We start from the raw sequence: 22,484 nt of genomic DNA on the forward strand, positions 1-22,484 counted from the left end.
TGCTTCGAAAAAAAAATAGATTTATGTTAATGCATGAAAACCACCGAAATCATCTAGCGCTTCCTTCTCGAAGATCTCCACACGTACAGAAGAGTGTCTTCTTTACTAGACGAGACCAGATTTACGCAGTTTCACATTCACAGATAAAGGCATGAAAGTCTCTCACGCCATATGTAGAAGTCACAGTCTATAAGATTATCTGAAACTATTTTCACACCCAAGCTGTGTACAGACGCTAAGGGCAATTTTTTCCTGCCTGACAGGTTTCGTTTTTACTGTTAAAAGAAACCCGCAAGGACAGTAACCTGCTAGCGCAGACTTTTTTAATTTTAAATGTTCAGGCTCCGGGGTTGTCATCCCGGCTTCACCACCTACTGATGTGCTTACCTGGAACAAACATGCTGCCAGTCAATGTAAACTCTCTACTTTTATATGTTTTTCCAGGTCACTGTTCCAAAACTCAGGATGAGGAACTTGCACCTTTTAAAAACAAGTTAGAAACTCCCATATTTTTATCCTTTTTTTTTTGCGATTTACACCGCTGCATTTCCTGAGCTCTGCCATCTGAACGCAGAGCCTGGAAGCGATGCGACCCGCGGCACTGAGGTTGTTCCTCCCTCTCACTGACCCAGGAAACGACAAGTATTAGGTCTCTTCTGGTTTCGGCTCTTTGTTTATTTGCCCGTTAGCAGCCAGGAAAGCAGCTGATCAGACCGATCTGTGTCTGATCAGCTTTATTGGAGGCCAGAGAAGAGATTTAAAGTCTAAGATCCCAGATCTCTCCCTAAAGAGGACCCGTCATGGCCCATGCTTTCACAAGGGATGTTGGTCATTCCTTGTGAAAACAATAAAAAAAATTAAAATGAAATAAAAAAAGTGTAAAAAAAAAAAGTTTCAAATAAAATAAATAATAAAAATGTAAAGCACCTCCTCTCCTATGCTTATGCATAAACGTGAACACATATGTAAGTCGCAGACACATATGTAAACAGTGATCACACCAAACGCGAGCTTTCGTTGCAAATGTTAAAAGTAAGAACGATAATTTTAGCTCCAGACCTCCTCTGACTCTAAACTGGTAACCTGTAAAGGCCTTCAAAGTGTTGATAATAGAGATTTTTAGGTACTGTGGTTTGGTGCCGTTCCACGGGCGTATGCAATTTTAAAGCATGTTAAAGGGGTTGTAAACCCTCATGGTTTTTCACCTTAATACATTCTATGCATTAAGGTGAAAAACCTTTTTTAGTGCCGCAGCCCCCCAGAGCCCCCGTTTTACTTACTTTACTTATGGACGCTGTCATCTTCTGTCCGGGAACAAGCACACTATCTGTAGCTGATGTCTCGTGTCCCGATTGGATAGACTGATAGCAGCGCAGCCATTGGCTCCCACTGCTGTCAATCAAATCCAATGACGGGGCGCTGAGTCCAGCATTTTGTGTGAATAGACACAGATTCAGGGCTCGGGAGCACGCCCGCATGTGTGTCCACCAAGAAGAGCGCTTCTCCAACATGGACACTCAATGCGGGGAGGAGCTACAAGCACATCGGGAGACCCCAGAAGAGGATGTTTGGGGCCACTCTGTGCAAAACGTACTGCACAGTGGAGATAAGTATGATATTTAAAAAAAACAAAAACAAAAAATAAAACGAGGGTTTACAACCCCTTTGAGCATCTATTTACTTGGCGTAACATCTTTTACATTTTAACAAAAAAAATAGGTATTGTATTTTTGTGTGCAATTAAATTCATTAACCCCTTGATGCTGACGTAATTCAAATATGCGGCCTTCAGCATCAATGGGTTGTGCCGGGGTGATGCGATGCCTGCAGCTGCACGCATCACACCGGTGCTGTTTTTTTTTTTACAGTGGATCGTTGGCCTTCTTGTAATAACAACCAATGTGACTAATCAGCAGCTCGGCTGGTATTACAAGCAGCAGGAGGGAAGTCCCGTCCCCCCCCCCAACTTCCGCCTGGGCTCTCCCGTCCCACCAGGAGGTCCGGGCGACTAGTTGCCACGTCCACCGGACGGCCGAAGACCCGAAAAAAAGCCAGAATCTGCTTTGATCAGGTCTCGAATTTAGTAACTTGGAAGCAATATCATGACATCACTTCCGGTTTACTGAAGACTTAGGCCCCATATACATGTACAAATGTACATTCAGAGGCAGATGCTTTTTTCAACTACCCTTGAACTCATTCAATGTTATCCTATGTGACCATGTACACAGTCTCATTTATTGCCGTTTTTAGGCAGTTGCGTCTAAAAGCGTTTCTTCTAAAGCAAAAAATGGGTTCAGACACCGAAGTTTACAAAGTTTCAGACACCAAACGCGTCTAAACTCGGTAACCTGCATTTAGCCGCATTTTGTTTATAGGCGTTTTTCGTTTTTGCCCATTTAAAAAAAAATAAAGTTTTTTCATTTTTAAACGCTTCTATATGCAAAGGAGGCACAATGGATGTTTTAAAGTGGGTTACTATCTGTCAAGTTAAATCGTTCAGGAGAGGTTGTAAAAACGATCCTGTGTACATGGGGCCTTAAAGTGATTTTAAAGGTTTTTTTTTTTGTTTGTTTTTTTTTTGTTTTACTTACCTCCTCTGTGTAAGCGATGCTTTTGGCTCCTCTCCTTCTTGAGTGCCCCCTCGGACAGCTGCTTTCCATGGGGGCACTCGTGCGGGCGCACTCCCAAGTCCTGCTGTTGCATTCATTCACACAGCCAGCGGGACACGGCCCCGCCCCCTGCTTCCGTGTCACTGGATTTGATTGACAGCAGTGGGAGGCAATGGCTCCTGCTGATATCAATCTATCCAACGAGTACCTGAGACAGCGGCTGGAGCTGCTGTGCTCGTCCCCGTCGCTGGAATAATCAGGTTCAGGTAAGTAAAAGTGGGGGCTACAGAAGGTTTTTCACCTTAATGCATTAAGTTGAAAAACCTTGAGCATTTACAACCCCTTTAAAAGGCACCAGATTTAAAAAATGTATAGCATTTGAAGTGCAAAGCGGGGATTTGTCTTATAAACCCCAGAACCCTCCATAAAGAGTACCTGTCACTGCCCATTACTGTCACAAGGGACATTTACATTCCTTGTGACAGCAATAAAAGTGATCAAAAAAATAAAATAAGGGACAGTGTAAAAAAATTACAAATAAATAAATAATAAACAAATGTAAAGCAACCCATCCCTCCGTGTTCACGCACAGAAGCAAACGCATATGTAAGTCGCACCCACAAATGTAAACAGTGTTCACACCACATATGTGAGGTATCACAGCGATTGCTAGAGCAAGAACAATAATTCTAAGAGCAGGACCTCCTCTGTAACGCTAAAGAGGTAACCTGTAAAAAAACTTTAAATTATCGCTCATTTTATGCACTTTTTGTACATTTTATGTACTGTCGTTTGTTGCCATTCCACGAGTGTGCACAATTTTAAAGCATGACATGTTGGGTACCTATTTACTCAGCGTAACATCATCTTTCACATTATACAAAAAAAATTAGGCCAACTTCACTGGTTTGCTTTTTTAATTCATGAAAGTGTATTTCTTCAAAAAAATAAATGCATTTAAAAGACCGCTGCGCAAATGCAGTGCGACATAAAATATAGCTACTTTATTCTCTAGGGTCTCTGCTAATATATATATATATATATATATATATATATATATATATTTTTTTTTTTTTTTTAAGGGGTTCTAAGTAATTTTCTAGCAGAATATGCTGATTTTAACTAAATAAATACTTTATTATTATTCGTATATGTTATGCAAACCTTTTTTGACCAATTTGTGCCTTAAAAGTCCACCACATAGGGGATCCTTTTCTCTTTCTTCTAATACTGGATGTGGCACAACCCTCTTTTTTGTGCAACAGTACTGGCCTAAAAAAACTTTTTTTGATTTTAACTTGTAAGCAACAAGTGTCAGAAAAGGGCTTAGGTATGAAGGGGTTAAAGTGTATTTTTTTCCCAAAAAAATTGCGTTTGAAAAACCGCTGTGCAAATACCACGTGACATAAAAACTGAAACATCCACAATTTTATTCTCCAGGGTCTGTTTAAAAAAAAAAAAAAAAAATTATATATATATATATATATATATATATATATATATATATAAAATGTTTGGGGGTTCCAAGTACCGTAATTTTCTAGCAAAAAAAATACTAAGCTTTACATGTAGGAAAGAAATATTAGAATTGGCCTGGGTGGGTCCTGGCTAAGCACTGTCCTAAATAATACCATGACAGCTCCATTTGTGGTCATCGATTAGTTAGGTAATCTGCAACAGAAATAACAAACAGCTTGGACTTTTGCTCATGCTCATTAAACCTCTCTTTCATCAGCTCCCAATACCATCCAATTACTTCAAGTGGAGCTTATTGGCATCAATAGCAATCATCATCCTATGTGGAGTGACTCAAGGCCTGGTTCACATCTATGCATTTTTTTAGTGCATGTTCAGTCTTGCAGAAACACAATACAGTCAATTAACATGGTTTGCAATGGGTCATGTTCACACCTGTGCATTTAATGGAAGGGGCCAGGGACTTTTTTCTGGTTTTTGGTCATTGACTTCAATGGATCAAAAACGTGTATTTAAAAAAATGCAAAATGCACTTGGAATATGCAAACTGCAACCTGCATAGGTGTGAACCCGGCCTTAAAAGTGACCGCTCACACTTGATTGGCTACTACAGGCAGCAAACGCTGATATCCCTGGTTTTCTTTCAGAGCAAAGACGGTTCACTCACCTTCTGTCTGCTGCTGTCCAAGCTGCTTCTTTCGTTTGGCTTCGAGAACTGGGTTTTCGTACTGTGTTTTCCTGTTTATGTGGCTGTAAAGGAAGGCAACATGACGTCAGTGGGGGGAAAAAACACCTATTAATGGACAGGAATAAAGTCTGCTGAGGCCACTTCATTCCAAGGACAAGGAAGTTTACACAAAATAAAAATAACTACGTTTCCATTAGCAGTAGGAAGTGAGAAGGGGCTGATTCACTAGGGGGGTATTTACCCGCATGAATGCAGCCGCATGGAGACTACATGCGAGAACCCCCCCTCACCACTAATTGCAGGAACCCCCGCTGGGGATCTCCCATGTAACTGCCATGTGGGTGCATTCGCAAGCATTGGGAATTTCACACACAATGATTATTGTCTAATCTCACTACCCAACCATGTGTAGATGCTTTTCACATGATTGGATAAATTAAGCAAATATTCACACAAATTTTGGTTCTCTATTTTTCGGTCGGAAAAAGTTCTGATCAGAAATTCCAATGGCATGCCTACGCATACTTGGAAACAATTAGATGCATGCTCGGAAGCATTGAACTTCATTTTCTCAGACCCGCCATAGTGTTGTACGTCACCGTGTTCTTGACAGTCGAAAGTTCAGATTTGCACATTTTTATTCTGCAAAAATATGTTTATTATTTTTTCTTAAAAGGTGAACATATTCCTTAAGTCCCTAGGAGTGCACCTATTTACAGATTATGTGTAAGCATACTTTACATGGACTGCACCCAGGCCATCACCCTTGTTCGAGTATGTCATGGCCACCGCTCTAGATTTTTTTATTTATATATATATATATATATATATATATATATATATATATATATATATATATATATATAGAGAGAGAGAGAGAGAGAGAGAGAGAGAGAGAGAGAGAGAGAGAGAGAGAGAGAGAGAGAGAGAGAGAGAGAGATACATATATATATACACACACACACAATATGTATATATATATATATATATATATATATACACCCCTATGAACTATGGGATGTGTAGCATGCACAGAGCAGAGCACATGACTGCAATTTTCACTGCTTGTTCCAAACAAATGGAAATGAGGGGGAAGGAGAGGTTCAGGAGCTCTCTGAGGACATTACAAGGCAGAAAAACACATTTAGAAACGCTTTCATGAAAAATAAATAACAGAGATATTAAGTAGTGGATGTGTATGGATTATTTTTGGAGAATAAGGATACTGTTTAATGTTACAGATTGCATCATACAGCGGGTAAAATAAGTATTGAACACGTCACCATTTTTCTAGGTAAATATGTTGCTAAAGGTGCTACTTTCATGACCTTTTCACCACATGTCGGTAACAACCCATGCAATCCATACATACAAAGAAACCAAAACAAATAAGTTCAGAAAGTAAATTATGTGTAATAAAATGTAATGACACAGGGAAAACGTATTACACATAATTTACTTTCTGAACTTCTTTGATTTGGTTTCTTTGTATGTATGGATTGCATGGGTTGTTACCGACATGTGGTGAAAAGGTCATGAAAGTAGCACCTTTAGCAATATATTTACCTAGAAAAATGGTGACGTGTTCAATACTTATTTTACCCGCTGTATTTGTCTTTTTATTTTGCCCATAGTTAAATAATTTAATGGCTACTCTATAAATCTGCTTATCTGTCAGTGGCAGCCGGTGCTAAACTTTTTTTGGGGGGGATGGCAAACAAACCCCCCCCTCCCCCCAAGGTCCGCATTCACCCAGGTTATGGCACCACGGCTTCCTCAGCTTCACCTCCCGGCCAACCTGACCTGCCTCCTGCCCTTATTATCCGGGAGAAGAAGCCGGAATAGGGAATATTGAATCGCTGGTGTCACAAGTGGGTAGGTTACTGCGCCCCGAGCCCAACCTTTTTCAAGCCAATTAGAGCTTCTGACTCTAATCATGTGGCTTGAAAAAAAAAAAAACAACTTATAGAAATCTATGAGTCCGGCGCCACACATGCAAACTAGGGGGATCGGCCGCGTCTGTTATCTGTAATACATTTATTAAAATATGAACAATATAGGAAACGAAGCATATAAAAATCACATGAAAATATTTTTCTTTTGTAGGTAAACACTGCAATGCATGTTTACAAACTCATGATAGTTTCTATTTTTTACCAGAACAATTAGATCTAATATATGCTTACCCTGTTTCCTCAAAAATAAGACCTAGCGCGATTGTCGGTGATGGCTGCAATATAAGTCCTACCCTCCAAATAAGCCCTAGTTTCATAGTTAGTAAGGTTGAATAAAGACACCACTCCATCCAGTTCAACCTGAGTGTCTACAATTGTCCCTATCCCTGTACATTGCACTCTCACATCAGTCCCTACCCTCAAGGAGCCCACAATCCAAGGTCCCCATTCATATACTAGGGCCAATTTTGGACAGAAGCCAATGCAAACTCCAGGCAGGTAGTGTTGTGGTTGGGATTTGAACCAGTGACCTTCTTACTGCTAGGTGAGAGTGCTAACCACTACACCACTGTGCTGCCGTTAAAGTCCTTGTAGGTCTTATTTTCAGGGTAGAGTTTATTTCTCGGGGTAACAGGGTAGGGTTTTTTTGGGGGGTAGGGCTTATAGTGCAGCCATCACCGGCAATCACGCTAGGTCTTATTTTTGGGGAAACAGGGTAGTTCCTATTCATCCTAAAGCAACATTTTAAGAAAAGTAACGGATACATCTAAGACTCTGTACCTTATTTTTATTATTTATACAGCCGACTAAAATGAGAATGAATCGGTATAATGAATGATGTTATTACAACCTGTAGTGGCATTAATAGATGTCTACGTGCTGTATATAATAATATCACAGTCTTGTGGCTTTTTAAGTCATACAATTCCTAGAGACACCACTAGGGGGTCCAACATCACATAAGAATATTTTGCGCTCTCTGTCGGGATTCTGTTTATCACATGGAAAAAGACGTGTATAGTTTTTTTTTTTTTTTTTTTTTATGGTGTAATCGTGTCTCAACAAAAGCATGTTATTGACCTAAACAATTCTACTGCATCCAGTGTTGGCAATGGCTACTTACTCTACATAGTAGACTCCATACACAGGATCTTCAATCTTCTCCCATCCAGCAGGCAGCTCTATGGATAAAAAAAAGGGAAATAATGATTGCAATGAGAAAGAAAATTAATATTTAAAATGTGTAATTAAATACGGAAAATGAATGGGAAGATCACACATCTAGAACAAATTAGCATTTTAATACGAATGTAATGCTCGGTATACATGAACAGCCACCTGCAATGCTTTAATTAAAGCGGATTCAATAAAGAATAATTCCACCCAGAACTGTTCTCTTTTTGTTTTGGGTGGGGGATGATATAGGCAGTGGCGGTGTAAAACTACATATACCCTTGCAGCCCCCAAGGTGAACATTCAGAGATAGTAATTTCCTCCGACAGTTATTTCCTCTTTCAGTTTAATTTGATCTTGCCTACTGGAGAGAGGAATCACGACTTGTGCAAACCAATGGGGAACCTTTCTACATTACACCAGGCAGAAAACACAGGAGCAGAAAGCAGAAATCAAAACAGCAGGGCTGTCAGGTCATGACCATGCAATCACATTCAATCAAACATTAGATGGAGTTTCTCTACAACAATGTGCTACAAACAATCCTTGGTGTAGTCCCACCTACACCAGAGGTCTCAAACTGGCGGCCTTCCAGCTGTTGCAAAACTACAAGTCCCATCATGCCTCTGCCTGTGGGAGCCATGCTTGTAACCGTCAGCCTTGCAATGCCTCATGGGACTTGTAGTTTCACAACAGCTGGAGAGCCACCAGCATGAGACCCCTGACCTACTCCCTGCAGAGATTTTGGAGATGTATTGATTTGTAGCATTAATAGATTTCATTTTAACTGACCCACACTTAACCACTTCAGCCTCGGAGCATTTGGCTGGCCAAAGACCAGAGCACTTTTTGCGATTCGGCACTGCGTCGCTTTAACTGACAATTGCGCGGGCGTGCGACGTAGATCCCAAACAAAATTGACATCTTTTTCCCCCCACAAATAGCGCTTTCTTTTGGTGGTATTTGATCACCTCTGCGGTTTTTATTTTTTGCGCTATAAACAAAAAATGAGTGACAATTTTGAAAAAAAAAACGCATTATTTTTTACTTTTTGCTATAATAAATATCCCCAAAAAATATACATTTTTTCCCTCAGTTTAGGCCAATATGTATTCTTCTACATATTTTTGGTAAAAAAAAACAAAAAAAAAAAAAAAAAAACGCAATAAGCGGTTATTGATTGGTTTGCGCAAAAGTTATAGCATCTGCAAAATAGGGGATAGTTTTATTTTTTCACTAGTAATGGCGGAGATCAGCGATTTTTATCGTGACTGCGACATTATGGCGGACACATCAGACACGTTTGGCGCTATTTTGGCACCATTCACATTTATACAGCGATCAGTGCGATTAAAAATGCACTGATTACTGTGTAAATGTGACTTGCAGTGAAGGGGTTAACCAAAAGGGGGCACTGCGGGGGTTATGTGTGTCCTAGGGAGTGACTAACTGTAAGGGGGAGGGGCTGTGTGTGACACGACAATCACCACCATCACCACTCCCGATTACAGTGAGCTGTGATCAGTGTCAATGTCACTAGGCAGAACGGGGCGGGGCGGAATGCTTGTTTACATCTGACAGGTGGAGCTCCGGGATGATAGATATCATAATACTCCTGATGCTCTGACAGGTGACACACCGCATCTCACAAATAGCCTATCTGCCCACCCCTCTGCTGCCCATTCATGGAGGACTTTGTATTTAGTGAATGAGTTCACATAATACAACATTCTGTGTGATTGGCCAGTAGAAAGGTAGGGGCAGGCACAGCAGCTGCATGAGACTCTGCAACTGAAGGAGCTAAGACCAGAAGGTTCAGCCTCCAAGTGCTGGAGGTATAGCAATAGCTCCCTCCCAGCACTCCATAAAACTGTCAGATGTAAATGAAAGAGATAAGTCCATGGGATGGCAAGCACCTTGTTGGACTTAAATTATAATATGCCTGTACATTTTAGAAAATGCCAGAATTCCTGAACGCGTATCCCATTCCTGTGCGATTCCACTGGACTTTGGGTAGAAAATATGTAACAGTGCATTTATTTTTGTTCTGCGTCAGATTTTGGAGATTTTCCTATATTTTCCATTCTGAAGACATATATAGTAAAAAAAAAAAAAAAAAAAAGTTTATAAAATTAAAGAAATCTGTCTTTAAAAATGATATAACATAGTTTGGGTACAGTGATGTATGACCAGGTAATTGTCAAACAGTCAGAGCACTAAAAGCTGAAAAATAGCACGGAAATCTACAGGCTGGTATTCAATTAGTTAAACCGGTATTAAATCTAAAACCAAAAATGTAATATATTGCATTCTTTTTCTTTTTTTGGGCTTTTTTCCCCTTTTATTTTACCTGGTGATCCAGCCAGTAACACACATACTGGATTAGTGTGCCTATACTCTGAATGAAGGAGCAACAGAGATACCTTTTGGCAGCAGCGTTTGGTTGGATTAAGCTGGCTATACATGGATCGAAATTGGTCAGTTCGGCAGGAGCTGGCTGAATTTTTCTCCATGTATGGGCACTGTAGTTGAATAGAAGTCAATCAACTTTTTGGTTATGACTAAGGCCTTATAGGCTGAAACACGTCAACTGACTTAATTTGTGTTTGTTCACTGTGGCTATTCAATAAAATTAAGAAATTTTAAGAGCAACAACCGGAGTGCGGATCATTTTTTCTACATTACTCTACTCAGCCAGTGACTGTGGATCGAGCACCTGGGAGCTCTGCTATCTATGTGGTGTATGGGTAGTAGCACTGACTTTTCTGTTTATACTCTGTTCATCCACCCCTTCTGTATTTTTAAACTTGATCAGCACCGCAGGTAATAAGCTGTAGCACTACAGCAAGGGAGGATTCCCCGTCCAACTTGAACGTGTGGATTGGATTATCAAGAAAAAAAAAAAAACTGACTCATGTAAGCCCCCCCCCCAAGAGGTACTAGCAGATTTAGATTTATAGGCAGCTACAGCAAGTTTTTATTTTTTTGGGGGAAAAAAAGGTTTAACATAAATAAAAGCTGACCATTGTAAGCACCCCTGTCCGTGGTAAATGGTTTGTCACTATTGGATCACCAGGTAAAAATAAAGGAAAGCCTACCTAAAAAAAAAGAAAACAAATGCAGCCACCACATATAAAAATTGGTAGGCTCAAGTATAGTAAATGTCTGCTTTTGAGTTTAATACCGCTTTAAATGAGGCCTGCGCATTGAAATAACAGCCAGCTTGCATTGACGGGCACAAAAAGAAAACACATTTACACAGGGACAGCAGAATTCATCTACAGTAACATAAGGATAGGAGCAACTGCAGTCTAAACTCCATCAAGACATAAAACACACACACAAACTAATTAGAAGAGGTTTTCACTGGCGTTTGGCGGCAGACCAGGGGAACGCTACGCTCGCTTGCCTCCGTAGTCTGTCAATTGACAGCAGTATGTTATCAGTGCACCATGTATCAAGGCAAAGGCACTTTGCGCTTACATGCTGCACCAAAGTATTATTTACACTATTACTGTAATTACATTATTTACACTAAGCTACTATCAGGGTTTAAACCACTAGTTTTCGTGTGGCTTTAGCATGAGGGAACCCCTTGCATAAAGTGGAGCTGTACTCAAACAGTTAAAATTTTCCATAAAAAAATAAAAAAAATAAAAAATTGACCTTTTGGTTTAAATTCCTCACAAAAATCACAGTGCAATTCCTGCGCCTTGAGTTTCATATGTGCAAATCTGCAGCGTGAGATCATCTAACGTACTGCTGAGCACATGCATCTCTGCTGGTATGCACGTCCGTTAAATAGTAACTCCAATTTTGTGGAGAAAAAAAAAAAAGAAGAAAAAAAAAAGAAAAACAACCCCCTCTGGGTGATCAATGTACACTAGAAGGATTTTTAACAAACTTTGTTGCAGATTTTGGTTTCTGTAGAGTGCAGAGTGAATCTGAATGGGAATTACTTTTTTATTTTTATCATCAATCAGCTGATGCACTTGCAGAGTTCTAAAGAGAAAAATCCAGGGTCTACATCCCTTTAGAAGGGATTAACCCGTTGGGAGTATCTCACCAAAAATTTAATTTTCGTTGCAGAGGATGCCTAAAATAGGATTTGTATCTTATTGCAGACTTCTGGGAAAACCAATAAGCCAATCATGCAAGCAGGAAATGACATTTCTGGGGAAGTTCTGTACACCAAATGTGTAAAGATGGCCTCCAGGTTGCCATACTGCATTGAATTTTGATGACAATAACAGTGCTGCTGGTTAAAAAGGAAAGGTAATTTATGATAATATTAAAGATATACTTATGTCTAGATTTTTTTTAATTAAAAAGAAGAAGCATGTCCTACTCTGTACAGTGGTTTTGCACAGAGCCATCTAGATCCTACTCTTCTTGGGTCCCTCGCTGAAGCTTCTGGCCCCTCCCTCCCTCCTGCCGAGTGCCCCCACAGCAAGTGGCTTGCTGTGGGGGCACCTGAGCCAAGCCACTGCTCTGTTTCTATTCAGACACGGAGCCGCAGCCCGCCCCCTCTTTCTCCTCATTGGCTCATTGACTTTGATTGTCAGCAGCAGGCTGTCTCAGCCAATGAGGAGCGGGAATCCCAGACAGCCTCTTGTGTAACATAGCAGGATCAAGATGGGGCTCAGGTAAGTATTGGGGGGGGCTGCTGCACACAGAAGGGTTTTATCTTAATGCATAGAATGTCTTTAGAACCACTTTAAATTACAATATTGCTTGTGTCGCAATTGTATATACTATATATTTTTGGTGTTTTTTTTCCCACAAAAGTGGAATTACCCTTTAAATCTAGGGGAATCCCTCCCGCTATTGTATTCTGCTGATCAGTGTTGCCGGCTATAGCCGACAGCACTGATCATTTGGGATAAACCCAACAGTGGATTGACATGTACAACCAGCTAGCTCATACATGGTTTAAAATTAGGCTAGTCCCTGCTAAACTGGCTGAATTTCAAACCATGTATGGTCAGCTTTAGTCTGAAACCTGCAGCTAACAGAGCTGTCTCAGAACTAGTAGCGCATACAGGTGTGTGTCCCTAGTGCACAGCTGCGACATTAATCAATGTTCTCACAGCACAAGGAACTGTGCCTGAGAACGTTAATCTACAGATTACCGTCATCTATTGGCAAATTGGAAGATAAGAACGGTGTATCACGGTTCAATGACGCCCTGAATGACTCCAAATAATTTGTTTTGTGTGAAGGATTAAAACGTATGTAAAGCCAAACTTTTCTTTTCTACATTTTGGATAAAGTGAGGTTTTATTGTCCCTGCTGGAAAGATTAACCCTGTTGGTCCTGGTGAGTGGTGACCACTATCTGTGGTACGTAAATGATGGGAAATCCCACATTTTTGAGAGGTCACAGGAACAGGAACAGGAGGGGAACTCTTCCAACTAGTAAACCTGTTCTGTGGAGGACAGTCTAATGCACCGCACACATGATCAGATTTTCCAACAACAAAACCGTGAATTTTTTCCTGAAGGATGTTGGCTCAAACTTGTCTTGCATACACATGGTCACACAAAAAAACAGTAAAACTCTCCTGCATTTGGACGTTTAGTCTCTAAATGCGTGGATTGTCCGCTTAGGCTCTGAGGAACAGGATGTGCCCTAGAAACGTGTCAGTATTCGGGATATCGTCTGATCCCCTCAGCATCAGGTCCGGTTTGCCGGTGTCTAGAGACGTAGTCTCACCAATTGACAAGCCTCACGTATTCGCTCATTTGTGAGTATAAACTTTGTCTTTCATGCTTTTAAAAAAATTCTACCATCGGTAATGCACGAGGTCGGTGCGCCCTCCTTCTTTCTTTTTTGATACACACGGTCACACAAATGTTGGCCAAAAATTCAGAACGTGAGAATGCGGTGATGTACAAGACGTACGAAGAGCCGAGAAAAGGGAAGTTTAATAGCCAGTGTGGCTCCTTCTGCTTGATTGTGAGCATGATCGGACTTTCCGACAACAAGTTTTGTTGTCCGAAAATTTGAAAGCCTGCTCTCAAACATTTGTGTGTGGAAATTCCGACAGCAAATGTTCGATGGCGCATACACACGGTCGGGCTTTCATATAACAAGCTCACATCCAACGTTTCCCGTTGAAAAGGCCGATCGTGTGTACACTATGGAAAGCTCTCCTCTTAAGTTGACCATAAGCTGTTAGTTTTATTTTGTTATCAGCCAGTAGGCTTCCTGTGTTATCTCATGGAGTCTAATCAGCCTTCATATTTCTTATCATAGACCACAGGACCTTCAAGGTGGCCATAGACAGTTACTAACAGATTCCTCCATCCCGTGCAGCTGTCAGAACATACTGCTCAGTGGCTGATCGAGGAAAGTTTTGTACCATGTCCCTTTGACAGAAGCTGATCAAACGATCAACTTCTGTTATGCGGGGACAGCCACACACCAGTCGGAATTCAGCCACTCCTTGCTGAACTGGCCACATTTTGATCAGTGTATGGACAGCTTAACGTTCTGCTGTTTCTCTGTAACAGGAAGTAAAAAAAAAATTGCTCCAATGGGAAAGAAGCAAAAAAAAAAAAAAAACTATTTTGCCCATTTCCTACTCTATCCAAAACTAAAAACCATTGGCTTTACATATACATTAGAACAGCCTTTCTCAACTTTGTTTTATAACGGAGGAATCCTTGAGATACTTGGCTCAGAGAACCCTGATAATAATCACTATATGTACAGCTCACAAACGTTTAGTGTAAAAGTCAATGGGAGAAATGCTCCTTACATGCATGGTCATTTTGAATAATTCCCCCCTTACAGATACTATAGCTAAACATATAACTGGGGTCAGTAGTTACTCAACTGAGAGGCAGAAGTTGCTCCTTGCTCAAGGAAACCCTAGCAACCTCTGGAGGAAACCTAGAGTTACAATGAACCCTGGTTAAGAAAGACTGTTTTTGAGTGAAAACCCAGCTCAAACTTTGGGAAGTTAGTGCAACTGCCCGACTCCCCAAACCATCACCATCCCTTTTGTTGGACAGCTTTGTCTGTGTGTAAATGTGCGGATGCCATAATCAAGGCATCAAGTTGCCAGTTCCCAAAATTCTTCCACTTAGTGGTCTTTTCATTTATGACTCTTCAGCAGAAACCTGACAGAACTGGAGAACAAGGATTCTCCATCAGTTACAGAATTAACATAATTTGCATCATCTTCACGGTTTATGATCAGTCCCTGAATTGTGAAATCTGGGATATCAGTCACGTTCTGCTAAGAAAACAAATTTTATAAAAACAGATTAATTTGCTGGAGGAGCACAGGTTGAATTTGTGTCTCGGAGGCACACTCTCTGCACTCGTAGAGAAAGGCGGCATGTAAAATAATCAAACTGAGCACATTGTGCAGTCTCTGCTATTGAAGTGGACATCATGGAGTGCAATTAGTCATTTTTAATTCTCTATTAGTTCTTTAAATGCATCACTTCAGTGCCATCTAAATGGAAAAGAAATTATTAAAAGGCACCGAAGCAACACTAAATTCAAAAAGCTGTTTAATTATATTCAACTAAATTTCTGTATTAAACTATCTGACTTGACAGGCAGTAACTTATTATTGCTAAGAAGTAAAAAAAATAATTTTGCCTAAAAAGTACTGCAATTGTTCTTCTGTTTGATGGTTTCCCCCCTTTGTAGTAACATGGAGGGGTCTTCAGCTGTCATACACCCTAGAAATATGTAGCAGGATCAGTCCCACTTTCCCCATTCTGCAATATCAATGGGAATGCTGCAGGTGAAATCTGGAATGCAGGATTGTTGTCAAACGCAGGATAAAGGAAGGGGTGGGATGGCATTTAAATTTAGTACAGTTGTCCTTTAAAGGTAGACCATAACTGAAAAAATTGAAGATTTGCTCTTTTACAGAAAAAATCTAGAAATGTTAACTGCGCCAAAACAGTATCCTGAAAAATATATTTTATGTTGAATTGCTCCTGCAAACTATCATATACATTTCCTGTGCCTGGACCTGATGTCCTGAGTTTCATAGCTGTATATTCGCACTATAAAATCATCGAAGGCACTAATGATTGCTAGTTTTTCTATATTTGGCAATGTCATTCCTGTGCTGCTCACGGCTTTACTTGCTGGATAGGAAGCTGTACCTGATGACCTGCAGTGCAAGGATCACCCTGCTTAAACTTCATTCATTCTGTGGATTCTTTATCTACCTCTCTCCTGCTGCTTTTTGATCATTACTCTACTCGTCATCAGATCACCAGACATTGGAAAGGCATGTAGAAATGAAACCCTGCTTTTCTACCAGGATGGTTGGCTCCCACACTGAGACACTAAACAGACCAACGCATGTTAAATCAGTAATGGGCAAAGGATTAGCTGTAGGGAGCCAAAAGAAGACACTGGTGACTAATTTAATTCTTTTTCCTTGGCTTACCTTTTTTGGGTACAGTTTCCATAGTTTAGGCCCTTTTAACTGATTCCCTTCCACTTAAAGTCTAATGTCACATACACATGGTCAGACTTTCCGACGACAAAATCCGTCGGATTTTTTCCGACAGATTTTGCCCCAAACTTGTCTAGCATACACACGGTCGCACAAAGTTGTCGGAAAATCCGGTCGTTCTAAACACGGTGACGTAGAACACGTACGACGGGACTATGAACGGGCCAGTAGCCAATAGCTTTCATCTGGTAATTTATTCTGAGTATGCATGGCTCTTTGTCCGTCGGAATTGCCTACACACGATCGGAATTTAAACAATCGGATTTTGTTGTCGGAAAATTTTAGATCCTGCTCTCAAACTTTGTGCGTCGGAAAATCTGACGGAAAAAGTCAGATGGAGCCCACACACGGTTGGATTTTCCGACAACATGATCCGATCGCACATTTTATGGTGTAATGTGTATGGGGCATTATACTCACCTATCCTCACTCCTGACAGATCTTTACTGTGTGAACCACAGGGAACCATACAGCAGCAGCTGCAAGGTTTCCTGGCCAGGAAGCTACTTATGTGCATGCATGAAAAAATTCCATTTATTATGAAAATGCCATCTATTATGCATCCTAAAGGTTGGACGCCTTTCCATAGGAATACATGAAGATTTTTTTTTCAATGCATGAACAGAAGCAGCAGTTTGCAAGGAGCCACACTGTGCATATCCAGTAGGAGCAAGGTGGAGATGAATACAAGTAAAAAAAAAAAATGTGTGATAGCAAGCTCCTCTGGCGAGTGTAGACCCCCTTATCACCATATATTGCAACAAATGCACAAACGGAGCATCACTTATAATAATCTGTCCGTTTATAGCCACCCCTTACTCCCAGAAAGAAGGTCTGACAATCACCATTAATAAGCTCTGATTCGATGAGCATACAATCAGTCTCTACACTCTTAAACAGCAAAGGAATAGAGAACGATAACATGCATACTGTGCTTATTACTTATAGTGCTCAATAGAACAAAACAATTCCTATACCATATAATGCTGTATTATCATTGGCAGAGAATATATAGACTATTTGGATTAACAGTATTTTTTTTTTTTTAAAGATCTGATTCTTTACCTGTAGGTGGCACTTAAGGACACACTTGGAAGCCTACATAAAATGCTATACAGAGAGCATAAAAATAACATGGCAGGGGTTTTAACGCTTCCTTACTCTATCCAGATAGAAAAAAATTGTTTACACATCCACATTAAATATTTTTTTAGATATGTGTGTGAATGCAATTAGTGAATGAGCTTATCCTTGTGTACAAAAGTTTTACAAAAAAATAGCTTCTATGTATAGTTGGTAAATATATATTTACAGGGGACAGCCAAATTGACTCATTATATAGGCAGGTTCTGGTCCTTGATTTTTTTTTTTTTTTTTTTTGTGGAATACAGTGATGGTGAAAGTTGCAGATAAGGCCTAACAATGCTAAAAATTGAAATTGGCCAATTCATTTATATTAACCACTTAAGCCCCGGACCAATTTGCAGCCAAAGGACCAAGCCCCTTTTTGCGATTCGGCACTGCGTCTGACAATTGCGCAGTCGTGCGACGTGGCTCCCAAACAAAATTGGTGTCCTTTTTTTCCCACAAATGGAGCTTTCTTTTGGTGATATTTGATCACCTCTGTGGTTTTTATTTTTTGCGCTATAAACAAAAATAGAGCGACAATTTTGAAAAAAATGCAATATTTTTTACTTTTTGCTATAATAAATATCCCCAAAAAATATATAAAAAAACATTTTTTTTCCTCAGTTTAGGCCGATAGGTATTCTTATTCTTATATATATTTTTGGTAAAAAAAAAAAAATCGCAATTAGTGATTACTGATTGGTTTGCCCAAAAGTTATAGCGTTTACAAAATAGAGGATAGTTTTATGGCATTTTTATTCATTATTTTTTTTTTTTTTTACTAGTAATGGCAGCAATTGGCGATTTTTATAGTGACTGTGACATTATGGCGGACACATCGGACATTTTTCACACATTTTTGGGACCATTGTCATTTATACAGCAATCAGTGTTATTTAAATGCACTGATTTCTGTGTAAATGACACTGGCAGTGAAGGAGTTAACTACTAGGGGACAGTGTAGGGGTTATGTTTGACGTTATGTGTGTTTTTTTTTTATTGTAGGGGGGCGTGACCTGGCATGTGACGTCACTGATCGTCTTTTAATATAACAGGAAACAGATGATCGGTGACAGCCACAGTAGGAAGCATGGGGAGAGGTTTGTTTACACAGACCTCTCCTCGTTCTTCAGCTCTGTGACCCGATCACGGGACACCATCGGCGATCGGGGGGCCGCTGGTCCCGCGGTCACGGTCACGGAGCTCAGGACCGGGTCGGGAGCATGCCACTGGGCAAATAAAGAGCAACGTACAGGTACGTGCTTGTGCCCAGCCGTGCCATTCTGCCAACGTATATGTGCAGGAGGCGGTCCTTAAGCAGTTAATCATATTTTCCAATATATACCGTATTTATCAGCGTATAACACGCACCCCAAGTTTAGGAGGGAATTTAAAAGAAAAAACTTTTAGGAGGGAAGTTTAAGGAAAAAAACTTACATTTAAATGCCCATCAATGCAGCCTTGTCAGTGTCAATGGCAGACTTGCATTGCAGCCTTGTCAGTCATTTGCAGCCTTGTTAGTGTGTTTGCCATTTAAAAATGGTGCCGCTGAGATACAGAGCGGATGTGCTGTGTATCTCGGCGGCGCTCGGTAGTTTTCGGCGGCCTTCAGGTATTTTCGGCCGCACTCGGCTGTTCTCGGCTATTTTTGGCCACACTAGGCTGTTCTCGGCGGCTTTAGGCTTTCCGAAAGCCGCTGAGAACAGCCGAGTGTGGCCAAAAATAGCCGAGAACGGCCGAAAATAGCCGAAAACGGCCAAAGATAGCTGAAAATACCCGTAAGCGGCCCTGAGAACTGAGTAAACACGGCCGTCTCAGGTTCTCAGCGGCTCGCTCAGAGGCTGAGACGGGTGTCAGTACAGATCCCGACTTCCATTGTCATGATGATGCGGTGCCTGGACTGATTCCTGTGAAGTCAGCAGAGAACCGGTCATAGGAGTGCAAAACAAATTGCACTCCTGTGACCCATAGGAGAAACTCAGCCAAACAAGCTCAGGCTGGACTTCTCCTTTATGCCCCGTACACACGATCAGACTTTTCGTCAGAAAAATCTTGAATGGTTTTTCCGACGGAATTCCGCTCAAGCTTGGCTTGCATACAAACGGTCACACAAAAGTTCTCGGAACTTTCGACCGTCAAGAACGCAGTGATGTACAACACTACGACGAGCCGAGAAAATTAAGTTCAATGTTTCCGAGCATGCGTCGGAATTTTGCGCGTAGGAATTTTGCACGTCGGAATTGCTACAGACGATCGAAATTTTTGATCAGAACTTTTTCCGTCCGAAAAATAGAGAACCTGCTCTTAATCTTTTGCTGCCGGAAATTCCACCAACAAAAGTCAGATGGAGCGTACACATGGTCGGAATTTCTGACCAAAAGCTCTCATCAGACTTTTGCTGGCGGGATTTCCGATCGTGTGTACAGGGCTTTAAAGTCATTTCACAATATCAGATCTTACCAGCAGGTGGCGCCTATGCATTTGTTTGGATAAAACCTTGGTCATGCAGGAGGAGCCCAACACATAAAAGAGTACCAGGCAGGCTGATTATTTCCAGTTTTCCTGGAAATTCCTATTATAAACTATAGTGGTAAACATTATGTGGTCACGTCTGCAGTCAAGTCAAATACGATTTCATAAATCCACAAAATGTGACAACATACATTACATATATATCTGGTACACACACGAAACTGACAAACTTTTCCAAAATCTAGATACATGGTTACATGTTGCTTTCTGACCAGTTAAAATCAGCATCTCCATAAAAGCTGCAAACTAAAGAACCAAGAAGAATAGAATTTCAAATCATTTATAGCTAAGCTCCGGGGTAGAAAAAGGGGTTAACCGCTTACTTGTTCTATGGGATGATGAGTAAGGTGATATATTTGCCTTATTTCTCAATTCTGCAGGCTTCCCGCTCTTCAAACATCTGATCCCCCAAAGCCTCTTCCCTTCACTGCCTGCCTGATTGCAGCTCTGCGATATCATTCCATAAAATATAAAAGCAGTAATCCTGCATTGTATGGAAGGACGCCGGGGGCCCAAATAGAGCCCAGAATAGCAGACAGTGGAGAAGAGCGCTGGCTGCTGGGAAGATGAGGAATAAGGTAAGTACGGTATATCACTTTAGTCATTATCTCCCAAGTAAAAGGAGCATTTAAAGGGGTTGTAAAGGTAAAAGTTTTATTCACCTTAATGCATTCAGGTGAAAAAACATCTGACAATACCGCCCCCCCCCCCCCCCCGTTTACTTAGCTGACCCCTCGAAAGTCCCGCTCTCGCCCCTGACCTCCTCTTCGCAGCTCAGCCTGTTGATTGATTACAGATTGGTTACAGTGGATGGATTGAAAGCAGCGCAGCCATTGGCTCGCGCTGCTGTCAATCACATCCAATGACGCGGCTCGCCGGGTCAGTGATACAGTGAGTGGCTATGGCCGCCGGTTGTATCACGGGAGCGCACCGCAAGCACTCCACACCATGCGAGGGAGCTTGCATTAAGGTGTTGAGTACTTGTGGGGGGGGGGGGGGGGGCTGAGACAGCCGCCGAGGGACCTAATAACATTAACTCTAATAAATATAAAAAAGTGAAACTTTAAAGAGGAAGTAAACCCTGATGAGTTTACTTCCTCTTTTTTTCCCTGCAAAGGTAAAGCATAATGGACTACTATGCATCGCATAGTAGCCCATTATGTGTCACTTACCTGACACAGGAGCCAGCGAAGCCGCCGCTGTCCCCTGTAGTCCGCCGCATCCATCTTGCTGGTGGCGTCTCGCAGCTCCGTCGCTGTCATTCGGCGAAGCCGCGATGACGTCACTCCCGCGCATGCGCAGGGGAGTCGACAAATGCGGCAGCTCCATTCTTGGAACTGCCGAGCTCAGTGCGCCTGCGCGCCGCTGTCTACGGCGCATGCGCCGTAGACAGCGGTGCCCGTTTTCGGGCAAATATCTCCGAAACCATATAGGTTTAGGAGATATTGCTTGGACCTACAGGTAAGCCTTAATCTAGGCTTACCTGTAGGTCAAAGTGGTTTGTAAGGGTTTACAACCACTTTAAGAACCCTCGTGTATACTGTTTTAGCATTTCTTTCACACAAATAGAGCTTTCTTTTGGTGGTACTTAATCCCTGGGATAGTTATACAAGTAAAGCCGCGCCTATGGAATAGGTCTTGATCAGCAGGAGTATGTATAGGTATTGATTTATACCTGTGCCCTTGTGTTCTATATAGTTTTTTATTGGTTACAATTCTTCTATCTAATTTTTGTCTTATTAAAAGATTAAGTATAAGCTTTCTTTATTTTATGAGGTTGCTGCCACCCTAATATGCGAAGGCTGCACTAAACAACCTGCATTAGTGGAATGATTCTTGATTGAAGGTTATTGGCGCTACCTCCACCCAGTGGTTATTGGCCCTACCTCCACCTTATTGGAATTAACTGGGTGGAGGTAGCGCCAATAACCTTCAATCAAGAATCATTCCACTAATGCAGGTTGTTTAGTGCAGCCTTCGCATATTAGGGTGGCAGCAACCTCATAAAATAAAGAAAGCTTATACTTAATCTTTTAATAAGACAAAAATTAGATAGAAGAATTGTAACCAATAAAAAACTATATAGAACACAAGGGCACAGGTATAAATCAATACCTATACATACTCCTGCTGATCAACTGGGTGGAGGTAGCGCCAATAACCTTCAATCAAGGTACTTAATCCCTGCTTGTTTTTTTATTTTTTGCAACAAAAAGAAAAGAAAAAAGACTGAAAATTTGGAAGAAAAACAAATGTTTTTCTTAATTTCTAATTTCAGTACATTTTGTAAATAAGTAATTTTTCTCCTTCACTGATGTGCACTGATGAGGCGGCACTGATGGGCACTGATGAGGTGGCACTTATAGGCACTAATATGGGGCACTGATGAGCACTGATAGGCAGAACTGGTGGGCACTGATTGCTGG

General features: G+C 41.1%; 1 protein-coding gene across 11 annotated transcripts in view; it reads right to left on the reverse strand.

Annotated features, from left to right (window-relative positions):
- The window catches only part of MAGI1 (membrane associated guanylate kinase, WW and PDZ domain containing 1), a 708,238-nt gene that overhangs the window by 140,473 nt on the left and 545,281 nt on the right, over positions 1 to 22,484 (reverse strand). For all 11 annotated transcript variants that reach the window (XM_077451962.1, XM_077451961.1, XM_077451956.1 and 8 more), the window contains 2 exons: positions 7,855 to 7,912; positions 4,756 to 4,838 (listed from right to left, as the gene is read on the reverse strand). In XM_077451962.1, the coding sequence (XP_077308088.1) occupies positions 4,756 to 4,838; positions 7,855 to 7,912 (141 nt within the window). The remainder of the gene's footprint in view (positions 1 to 4,755; positions 4,839 to 7,854; positions 7,913 to 22,484) is intronic.

Source organism: Lithobates pipiens, unplaced genomic scaffold (assembly GCF_037356315.1).
Source record: "Lithobates pipiens isolate NorthernLeopardFrog02 unplaced genomic scaffold, aLitPip1_a1.2 Scaffold_23, whole genome shotgun sequence".
In the NCBI taxonomy this organism is placed as follows: Eukaryota; Metazoa; Chordata; class Amphibia; order Anura; family Ranidae; genus Lithobates; species Lithobates pipiens.